Source organism: Pyrus communis, chromosome 8, assembly GCF_963583255.1.
Source record: "Pyrus communis chromosome 8, drPyrComm1.1, whole genome shotgun sequence".
In the NCBI taxonomy this organism is placed as follows: domain Eukaryota; kingdom Viridiplantae; phylum Streptophyta; class Magnoliopsida; order Rosales; family Rosaceae; genus Pyrus; species Pyrus communis.
The window spans coordinates 10,360,629-10,371,905 of NC_084810.1; the positions used below are offsets into that span (position 1 = coordinate 10,360,629).

The 11,277-nt window shown below is 40.0% G+C and overlaps 2 protein-coding genes across 2 annotated transcripts; one reads left to right on the forward strand and one right to left on the reverse strand.

Moving 5' to 3' along the window:
• The first annotated feature begins 845 nt into the window (after positions 1–845).
• Positions 846–1,965, forward strand: LOC137742803 (nuclear transcription factor Y subunit B-3-like). The gene has a single exon (XM_068482757.1). It carries the CDS (start codon positions 1,141–1,143, stop codon positions 1,726–1,728), a length of 588 nt encoding a protein of 195 aa, XP_068338858.1. The 5' UTR covers positions 846–1,140; the 3' UTR covers positions 1,729–1,965.
• Positions 1,966–4,740: 2,775 nt separating this feature from the next.
• On the reverse strand, positions 4,741–9,217 carry LOC137743283 (uncharacterized). The gene is made up of 3 exons (XM_068483150.1): positions 9,049–9,217; positions 6,531–8,930; positions 4,741–5,161 (listed from the first exon to the last, which is right to left on the reverse strand). Exon 2 carries the CDS (start codon positions 8,889–8,891, stop codon positions 6,750–6,752), a length of 2,142 nt encoding a protein of 713 aa, XP_068339251.1. The 5' UTR covers positions 8,892–8,930; positions 9,049–9,217; the 3' UTR covers positions 4,741–5,161; positions 6,531–6,749.
• Between the last annotated feature and the right edge of the window lie 2,060 nt (positions 9,218–11,277).

Sequence of the window (11,277 nt, forward strand, 5' to 3'; positions counted from 1 at the left end):
TTCGAGACAGGCTGTCACAGTTTTGGTGTTTGATCATTTATATAAAAAAAGGTATCAAATTTCACTACATTATGTGACTCATATTCACTTTCTTTGGAATTGTACATCTAAAAAAGGGTTTTAAGATTCAATGTATACATTTCCACAAACTTGATTTTCTATTTTTATAAATAAAAAAAAATAGGAAATCATTATTGGCACTTCAAAAATCTCATTTTGCACTTCAAACTTCTATAATTAGTAAGAAAATTTTACTTATAAGGAGTGTAGAATGAAATTTTTGGAGTGTTACCAAAAAATAAATAAATAAAACTTCAAAAAACAATGAATCTTTATTCCTCTTCACTTGGAAGTGAGAGGTCTTAGGTTTAAATCTTATAGATAGCGAATTTGATACCAAATTAAGCTGCCTATTATGTGTCTTTGACGAACTCTCATCTCCTTAATATAAAAATATCGATATACTAAAAAAAAAATTAAGGATTTTAACAACAAAACATCCCAAAACATTTAACAAATATCTATCTAATACAAGTACTGATTCAAGCTCGTTGTGGGAAAATAAAATAAATAATAAAAAAATAATTATAGGGTGAAAATTGAAATAAAAAAATAAAAATAAAAAGAGGTATTCCACAAAAGGTTGGATATCTCCTGAAAATGGAAATCCAGGTCAGACCAACCACGTGTCGGATACCAAATGAACGGTCCAGATCATCCACCTCAACTCATCGGACGCCCGCAAAGCCGTCGGTGCGCACTCAACACTTATCGGCAAACAACGGTCCACATTCGTCCACGTGACCACCGGATAGGCGTTATTAACTCCATGATCCAACGGACCCAACTCACTCGCTCCCAAACCCAGCCCCCTCTCTCGTCGAAATTTCTCATATTCCAAAGCTCCGATTTTACAAATTTTCCAAATTTTTTGGAATCTGTCTTTTTTCTTCTTCAAATTCTCCAAACAAAAATATATCCAATTTGTTCAAAAATCCAAGCTCCAATTGCAATTTCTGGAAATTTCAGCTCGAAATTTTCATTTCTTTAGCGATTTTGATCGAGGACTACAGTATGTGAAGTCAACTTTGTATCATTTTTGTACCGATATTACTACAAGAAGCTTGAAAATTGTCATCAATGGCGGACTCGGACAACGACTCGGGAGGAGCGCACGGGAAGAGCGAGCTCTCGCCGCGGGAACAGGACCGGTTGCTGCCGATAGCGAACGTGAGCCGTATCATGAAGAAGGCGCTGCCGGCGAACGCGAAGATCTCGAAGGACGCGAAGGAGACGGTGCAGGAATGCGTGTCAGAGTTCATAAGCTTCATTACCGGGGAGGCCTCCGACAAGTGTCAGAGGGAGAAGAGGAAGACGATCAACGGCGACGATTTGCTCTGGGCGATGACGACGTTAGGGTTCGAGGAGTACGTGGAGCCTCTGAAGGTTTACTTGCAGAGGTTTAGGGAGATGGAAGGGGAGAAGAGCAGCGTGGCGGCGCGTGACAAGGACGGGAGCGGTGGCGGAATCGGTGGGGTTGGGTATGAGGGGGGTGGTGGTGGTGGTGGGAGTAGTGGTGGAGCTGGGGTATATTGGCAGCAGCAGCAACAACAGCAGCAGCAGCATCAGGGACACGTGTACGGAGGGAGTGGGTTCCATCAGATGGGTGTGAGTGGAGTTGGAATGGGGAAGAGTGGGCCTGGATCCAGCATGGGTAGGCCCAGATGATTATAATCTGCTGCTGCTCTTGGTGGCTATTTGCTTTAGGGATGTTTTTGTAATTTGATTGCTAATTATTTTGCTTAAAAGTGTTTTAATTTAAGGACAGTCACAGTGTATGTTTATGTAAACTCCTACTTGTTATTCATACCGCTTTTTGGAGAAGTGTTTTACTTTTACTTGTCACTAAAATTAGTTTGTAATTTTGGATTATTAATTGAAAGAGAGAAACCATTCTCACCGTGAGTACCGAGTTTTATGTAGATGTATATTTAATCAAGTTGGCTCGAGTTGTATGATATTTAGATCGAGAAAAATTTCACTCAGATCAAACATTTCTCATTCTAAACCCAACTTATATTATTTTATTTTGAAATCCCTGTTTTACCCCCATATACTAAATGGGTTTAGAAAGAAAAAGCAAAACACAACCTATATTAGTGAAAATACCTGTGATTACCCCATTCACACCCCACCACGAAAACAACCCCTCTCCAATCACCGACCGAAACTCTTTGTCATTCCTATTGAATGATTTAGACTCATTGACTTTCATCAACCTCAAATTAGTTCATCACTCTCAACCTCAAATTTTGTGAAAAGGGAGAATGAAGAACTAGGATTTTGCACACATGCTCATTGATTGAGATTAAACAAATTGGCTCAATTAGATGATATCCCTTAATTGATTTATCATTATGGTCTTGAAGTATTGCTTCCATATTATAGTGCCGTGTATTTAAAAATCCGCCTCGAGACGCACCTAGGCAGTTTCAGAGGCGGGGCGACCATGAAATTGCATCTCCCAGCAGGATTAGGCAAAAACTCACCTAAGTGTGGTTGAGGTGCTCATAGGCGGCTGAGGCGGGCCTCAAGGCGTTCGAATGGCGTCCTTTTTCTTTCTTAAGTTGCAAAATCTAGAATTTTTTTAGTTGCAGAGTTGGGGCGCCCAGGGAAGAAGATGAAGTTGCAGAGCTGGGGTGCCTAGTGAAGAAGATGAAGAAGATTAGAGGGTTTTTTCTTCCTGACTTTTCTTTCTTTTTCTTTTTTTTTTATGTTTTTTTTTTCTCTTTTAAAATTTAAAGTGACCTCACCTTACTGACATTTATTACCTTACTATCTTTTTTTCCGTTCACTTATCTGATTTTAAATTTCAAAGACAAGATAGATAGATAAGCATATTTTTATTTTTGTTAATGTTTTTATTCTTTTTTAAGATAAATAAGCATCTTTGCAAGTGGCCATTTATTACAGTGGTGGAGAGGTGTTCAGCCCTTGCATGACAACGTGAACCTCGACCATGGCTAGTTTAACATTTAACGTAACAAAGTTTATCGTTTGACAAAAAAAAATATATATAAGCATCTTTTCCTAGATATTCTCATAACAACCTAGTAGAAAAATTAAAGGCCTTATATGGTTTTTTAACGTTATATTTTTCTTTTTCTCAAAAGATATATTATATTATTCTTATTTCTCTTTTCTAAGACTACATATTACACCGTCACTCACTATTACGGTCTGGTAATATTCCTCTTCGTTTAGAAGTGAGAGGTTTTAGGTTCGAATCTTGTGAATGACGAACTTGAGACTAGGTTGCTCATTGTGGGGTTTAGCCGAACTCTCCCTCCCCCTAGTGTAAAAATATCAATATACTAAAAAAAAATAATAATAAAATAAAAAAAAGACTACATATCACACCAAAATATTACTCAAGACTACATTTCAACCACACCTTTGCCTTTTAAAACATTATTATGGTGGGAAGAGATTTGGTTCTTTGATTGTGGGTGGTAGGGAAGGTGCAAGGGGCGTGGCTGGGTGCTTGGTGAGGGGGCGAGCAACATTGGGTGTCTTTGGGTTTGGAGAGGTAGGGGTGGATGTTGGTGGTAACTTTGGCTGGGTTTCTTTTTCATTATCTTCTTTTTCTTAAAACAGAAATTTCAAAGTAATAAAAATTATAAATTGGGTTTAGAAAAGAGAAATTTTGGGTCCAGATAAATTTTCCTTTGACCTAAGTTTGAAACTCCCTTTTTGTAGTGTAGATGAATTTAGCGTACTTATCCTATCATTTATGTGTGTGTAAACAAAATAATAATAATAATAATAATAATAATAACCCAAATTATTATGACTGGGTTACCCGCCTTGTCTAATTTCTGTTTGTGTTTGAAAGAAAAGGAAAAAAAAATGATGATTTGGTTGACGATACAAGTCTTACAAGTCTTGATTGCCCACTTTGGTCTAATTGGGTTGAAGCTCATCTGCTCCCTCCCTTCCTTCCATGGGTTCAATCCCCTTGCCTTTGTACGTGGTTAGGATTGAAAACCCACCAAACGGAGGACTTTTCATGTCCTGTTCCAACTTCCCACCAAATAGGGGACTTACATGACACAAGTTTACCGCCACAATGACGTCTTGTGCAAATGAAATGAAGACACGTAAAGATGTCTTCTGTCCACAAGCATTTACTTCATTGACCTGGAACGCCACCTGGTGGTGAACCCATATCATGTGAGTTGTTCTCCACCAAACGAGCGGAATACCCACTCCTTTCACTAACCCCACTCATAATTTTCGAACGATAAGAGGGTCTATACTTGTACTAACTATCATGTTCATATTCAAGAGAGGAGGAAGGTAAGAGTAGAAGCGTATCAAAGAAGTGTAAAGGTACCTAAACCCTTCATATTCAGCCAAGATGGAGCATGCCAAATGATATTTGCGAGAAAATCCACCATAAGCAAAAGGAGCATTCAAGCTAATAATTCAACAAAACAGAACAAGCGAGTGATCGCTCGCTCGCTCGCTCCCTCGCTCCCTCCCCCCGTCCGGAGAAGAATCTGTATCCATGACAAAGTCCATGCAAACAGAAATTAAGATAAACTTTGAAGACGAGGGAGACACATGTATGAAAATGAATGAATTCACTATGCACAAGATAACATACACCAGCTTTTCGTTATGTACACGATGCCGCCGACTTACAATTCTATTTCTAAAAGGTCTAAAAACAATTACTACAAATGAAGGGCAAAAATTTGGCACAAACAACAGCATTGGAGGTACACACCCAAACCCAAAACCAAAAATGGGAAAAGATACAACCAGACCAAGGCATATTAGCAACATCGTCTGCTATGTCCTATTACAACAGTCAAATATTAGGTTACAAAATAATCTACCACATAGACTTGGGCAATTTCAAGCGATAACAATATCCACAAATCTCTTTCGATCAAGTGCTAATTAACTGAAAAACATAAACGCAAAAGGAAAGCTAAAACTAAAAGCAAAGTGTTCAGCTTTTAAGTCCAGGTAGTGACGGGGAAACGACGTGCATTGTCTCTTCAGTGTAGATGTTCGAGGTCCTTCTTCATCTCCACGGAAACTCTGAGTTCTGCTTAACAGCTTCAATTCTCACGGTAGATTGTCCTTCAAACTATTAGACAGTGATACAGGCGAGAGTAAATATCTACAATTACCAAGCCAGCAGTAAACTTAATATACTCTACCATCAACACAGCACTAAAATAAAGTGATAAAAGGTCCAGTTCTTGTATGGAGATTATAGTATACACTCAAAACCAACGCATAAATAAGTTTAGCAAAAAGCAGCCACATCCTCAGAATCCTAGGATGCCCCCCAGGCAGCTCAATCACAACAGCAAGGGAACTATTAGGTCCTATAGATTGGTTGGCCATACTAATCATCTACAAACTGCACCGACAATAAATGACAGAGTTCCAAATCACCAGGATTGGTGACATGGCTACTGAAGGAAAGGCAATATAGAACAGCCAGGTAATGTAGGCGACACCTCTAGTTAATCTAAAAATATTATGACAACATCATCCATCGAACCCTGTCCAAGTATGATTCCAGGTCACTGTTATCTGTTTGATTGTTTTATTTTTACTTTTGATCACCAGCGTGTTCAAATATGCTAAGCAGCCTTCAAATTTGGAAAGTCATTTGATAGGTCAAAGTCATCAGCGATTACCATCGCAACTGATACTATAATTATATTAGACAACTAAATAAAAACCATGGATACCTTTACATTAGACAACTAAAGTCATCAGCGATTACCATCGCAACTGATACTATAATTATATTAGACAACTAAATAAAAACCATGGATACCTTTACATTTAGAGTACTGTCCGCTAGCCAGATAAAGCCATTAATCAAGTGGAATCATGTCCAAATGCAATCCTAATTTATAGTCAAACAAAGGAGACACAAAACTGTATTATAACCGTATACGCAGAATTTCAAATGTGGTCATTGTGCGTTCAATTCGACCACACAGCGAAGTCAACAGATAAACGACAATGAGGGGCTTCCATGTCATACAAATACCATGGTTTGAAAAAGCACAAATTTATGGAACAATACATAATCAAAGGTTGAGAGCTTGGTGTAGAGCTGTACCATTTAGATTCTAATTGTAAAGAGTATCTCAAGGCATCATGTTAAGCCCAAATGATAAACATCGCAATAAAAATAAAATTGGAAACACTAAAAATTGCTAGTAAGAGACTGTAATTTGTGAATACTACAGATCTACGAATTTAGGAAAAAGAAAACTGAAACAACAGTAAGAAGTAATCAGAACAAGGACATAAAAACCTCCCAGAACAAATAAAATAAGCACCAAAATATGAGTACAACCAACACACAAAAATAAAACCAGAATAAAAGAGTGATCATGTATGATAAAAGCACAACATAAGTATGGCACATCCAAAACAGACAAAAGAACAATTTTCTAAGTAACAAACACCAATGAAAATTAAAGCCTTACCTTTTTTCCACTTGAGAATTAACTCTGCTCCTGTTAGACAGAAGCAATAAAGAAATCTACGCAATGAGGTGAGAGGAGCCATTGGATGAATCAAGGACCAAAAACACCACTTGAAAGAAAGTCCAAATAAGCACGGGGAACCAAAAGCCACCAGAAGTTTTTCTACTCTGTTGCATTTCTTTCTCAATGGAAAGTAACCACAAATAAGAAGCAGAGCAGTTACTCGGAAGTAAGCCGCCTTCTCTTCCCATAGTCAGCATCCCTTGATCTTGACCGACGGTCATCTTCTTGAGATACACGTGCCTTACTGTGCCTCGATGACCGTCCCTGCTCCCATTCATCATCATGGTCCTGTTCACGGTCTCTATACTTATGATGATCAGCGTATCTGTCTCTGTCTTCCCTGTACCTGTCACGGTCCCGTTCTCGTTCACGATCTCTGTCACGATCACGATCTCGAGAACGTTCTCGGCCCCTATCACGATTTCTGTCCCGTTCTCGACTAACATCAACATCATCACGATACCTTCTTTCAGATAAGTCATGGTCATGAGCCACCTCTTTCTCTCTAGGCACATCTCTCTCATATCCCTGATCTCTATCATCCCGATACCTTCTATCAGAAGATCCAGACCAGTCCCTCTCTGAACCTCTATCTTTCTCCTTCATGGCATTTGGCCATGCACCTCCTCTATCATGACTAACCTCACCATATTGATGGTCAGAAGCAGCTTCCTCACCATAACTAGACTCCCCAACTCTGCCACCACCATGCTCTTCACCAGCCCATCCACCCATATTAGGATCGGACCACATCCCCATATTAGGCCCATCAACACCTGATGTGGGCATCATTCCCATTCCATTCATGGGCATTCCTCTTCCAAAAAATGCAGGATTCACATGAGGGGCTACTCCAGGTAGCCCAACACCCCCAGGTGGAAATGAAGACAAAATTCCTGAGAAAGGAGGCGTAGGAGCACCAGGAAAGCCTCCATAATTTCCCATTCTCCCCATTGGAGCACCAAAAGCAGGATCAAAACCCTGACCCATCATTGACTGAGGGTGCATCATAGGAGGGGTTGCACCAATACCTTGCCCAAACCCATTTCCACCATTACTCATTATACCCCTTCCAATCACACCCCTATTCCTTGGACCAACTGGTCCTCTATTTCCCATACCCTGAGAATTACCTCTCCCCCAGTTACCTCTCCCATAACCTCTATTACTCTCCCCGCCTTGATAATTCCCACCAGTCGCAATGTTACTCCCACCAGTTTTATTCCCGGCTTCGTTGGGCCCCCTCCTCCCACCAGTTTGAGGTACTGCAGTTTGGGCAACCTGCTGGTTCCTATTTACTTGAGCCTCCCCCATTCTCTTAACACTGAATGGTGATGCGAACGCAACAACGCATGGCCGCCCATTAAACACATGCCCGTGCATCCCTTCCTTGCAGGCCGTGGCAGAATTAGGATTAAAAAACTCAACTTGACAGTACCCTTTTGACTTCCCACTTGCTTTCTCGTCGAAAAACTTCACTTCCTTCACAGGTCCATACTTACACAACTCTGCCTCCAGCTCTGCATCCGTAGTCCACCAATGCAAATCACCCACAAACAATATTGTCCCAGCTCCACCACCAGCGGCACCACCAAATCCTCCCCCCGGACCACTATTCCCACCAATCCCATTCATATTACCACTTCCAACACCACCAGCTTGTCTCAACATGCCCTCATTCCCCATATTCCCAACAACAGCAGCACCATGTAATTGTTGCTGTTGTGGCGGAGGTTGTGGTTGGTGGTGTTGTTGCAATTGGGGCGCCAGCTGCTGAGAAACAATCCCTTGAACCCCAACACCACTATTATTCCCACTTTGTTGCTCAAACTCATTCACCTTATTTGATGATTGCCCTAATTCAACCCTAATCCCACCTCCTCCGCTGCCCCCAACGGGCCCCAACCCACCACTCCCCTTCGCACCCATCTCGTTCCCTCTAAACCCTAGATTCTGATTATTATACCCAGAACCCCTAACCCCTCCATCACCCCCATCCCCACCAGTCCCCTCGCCGTTACCGCCCCCAACACCCGGTATCGGACCACCTTGAGATTCCGACGGCGCAACATCGGGTGACTCAACCTCAACCTTCTTCTCCTCCACCACCTCATTCCTAAACCCTAAATCCTCGTTCTTTCTCATAGACTGATAAAACCCCTCGCCGACATTGACGTCGTTGTAAAGGTCCTCATAATCATCGTCCTCCTCGGCCAAAAATCCATCGTCAGCCACCGCCGAGATCGCCTCGTTGCGGTGAAACTGATCCATCTGATCGACCCCGTCGCCTTCATCCATTGGTTTCTCGTATCTTTCGAAGGTCTAGGTTTTCTATATCTATTGTTTTCGGGTGGGCAGTGAAAGTGTTTGCAGAAATCAAAAAGTAAGCATTTTTTTTTCTGGAACCAAAGACGGAGAAAATAAAAGAGGGAAAATTAGGGTTTCGAGATCTTACCGGCGAAGAGAGAGAGAGAGAGAGAAAGTGAGTCTTGAGAGTTGGGAGTCTTGAGAGTTGGAGAAAGAAAACCCTAATCTCTGCGACTTTCTGGAAACTTGTGAGAGAGGAGAGAGAGAGAGAGAGAGAGAGAGAGAGTTTTGGTAATCTATCTAAATTTCAAAGTCTCTGCCCCCTCCATGTTTACGCCTCCGTGCGTAATGCTTAGAGCAACTCCACCGTGGTGGATTGCTCGGGGGACAGGCCAGAGAAAAGGGCCCGAGGTCCTGTGGTTTCGCTCCAGCGTGACAGAGCCCGAGTGGAGATAGAGGCCCGAGCTCAGGGCCTGTGAAGAATTACCAGTCCGAGAGTCCGAGTGAATGTGATGCCAGGACTGACGTCAGCCTGGTGTCAGACCTTTTTTTTATTTTTTTTTGTCAGACACGTGCACGCCACTCGCGCGTGGGGACGCGTTGCCCGACATATTTTCAAAAAAGTCAGTCCACTTTTCAAACTGAAATGTTACCGTTGGAAGCCACGTGGCTTCCTACGGTCCATTCGATCTCAACAGCTCCTTAACTTGGACTGTTCGATCTCAATGGTAAAAAAAAATAAAAAATAAAATCTTATTTAATATCAACCGTTCGATCTGAAATCGACAGTTGATATTAATCTGCTTTATAAATAAAAAAAATAAAAAAATAAATAGTTTTAAAATTAAGAAAAGTTACCGATGTGACACATGGCACAATCTGGAGTGTTGGAATTCAAATTTTTTTTAAATCCAACGGCAGAGATTAATTAGTTGAATAAAAATTTAAAAAAAATTGTAAAAAATTCGAAAAGAAATCTGAAATTTTTTTTAAAAAAATTGTTTTTACTTTTCTATAAATACCTTCTCATTATTTTGTATTATTTAATAATACTTCGGATAATGACACGTGGCGCAATGAGAACAATTAAAAATCTTATCCGAAATTACAATTAAAATTATTTTGTATTATTTTATAAATTAAAAAAATAATAATATTTTATTGCCTGTTGCCAGGGCTAATGAAGTGCAACGGTGGATATGCAAAAGGCGATAACTGTTCATTAAGGGCAGTTACTGTTCACCAGGTGGATAACATAGTGTATTGTCTTGGGGGAGGTTTCACACGCTAGAGTTGCTCTTATGTTTTTGTTTTTACTTCTTTGTTTTTTTTTTTTCAATTTTATTCATCTTTTTTCAATTACGTGTGTGCTATGCACTGTGACCAGGCATGCTCTTTCCCTCTTTTAGGAGAGGTGCACTTTGGGTGGATCAACCTAAATTTGTTCATGTGCAATTTGATTTCAAATTCAATTGAGAATGTTAGAATGAAGTAAAAATCCGTTCAAATCTAATATGTCATTAGTCCAAATGTTTATTGGGTTGTGTTGGGTTTGCTCATGCATATATTACCCGTCCATGTCAATTCCAAGCTCAATCCAATTTCTAGCTCCCGTCCATGTCAATTCCAAGCTCAATCCAATTTCTAGCTTGAATTGCTCATGCATATATTACCCGTTCCACTTCATATTATATAAGCTAGATACAAGTTTGGGAGGGCTAGACTTGAAGTTTGTTGTATGACTTTTATTTGAACAATAACGATAGGGCTGCTTTTACGTTTCTTTTGGTTGAAATGGTGGTACTATCTTGCCATTTAATTTTAACTTTGCTTGGTTAAAACGAATTTCTAAATTTGAGATTTATCTTATAAAATAATGTGTTACAAGATTGACTTTGATAAAGTTGGGCGAACCTGAACCCGAATAAACCCGTATGAACCAAATCTGAATTAGTAATGTTGGATTAGGATTGGGTTGACCATCTAACTCACCAAACCCACCCGAGTTGTACCCCTATCTTTTAGTTAGTCAAAAATAAAAAAATTCAACATTTTTTAACTTTTAAATTGTAATTGTTTTTCTTTATGTTTTTTAATTTTCAATTTTAATTATCTTTTTTTTGTCAATATTTCTATTTTTCTGTGAGGTATAATCGTATGAGACCATCTTCAATCTTTAAGTTAAAATCTAAAATTTAGGTTTCAAACCCCCAAAACTTCCTCCTACAGTTGGGCCTAAGATTAGTATTAGGTTAAACATGATTTTTTTTTTTGGCAAATACTTGCCAAGATTTAGGCCTGGGTTAGTGAGGATAGCCCACAATGTGTGTGGACGCGCTGATAAAGAAGGGAAGCGCAGCAAGGCAACGGGTCGAAC

What these genes read in the sequence shown, in the direction of transcription:
- LOC137742803 (XM_068482757.1), top strand. Translation starts at nt 1,141, where the DNA reads ATGGCGGACTCGGACAACGACTCGGGAGGAGCGCACGGGAAGAGCGAG.
- LOC137743283 (XM_068483150.1), bottom strand. Translation starts at nt 8,891, where the DNA reads ATGGATGAAGGCGACGGGGTCGATCAGATGGATCAGTTTCACCGCAAC.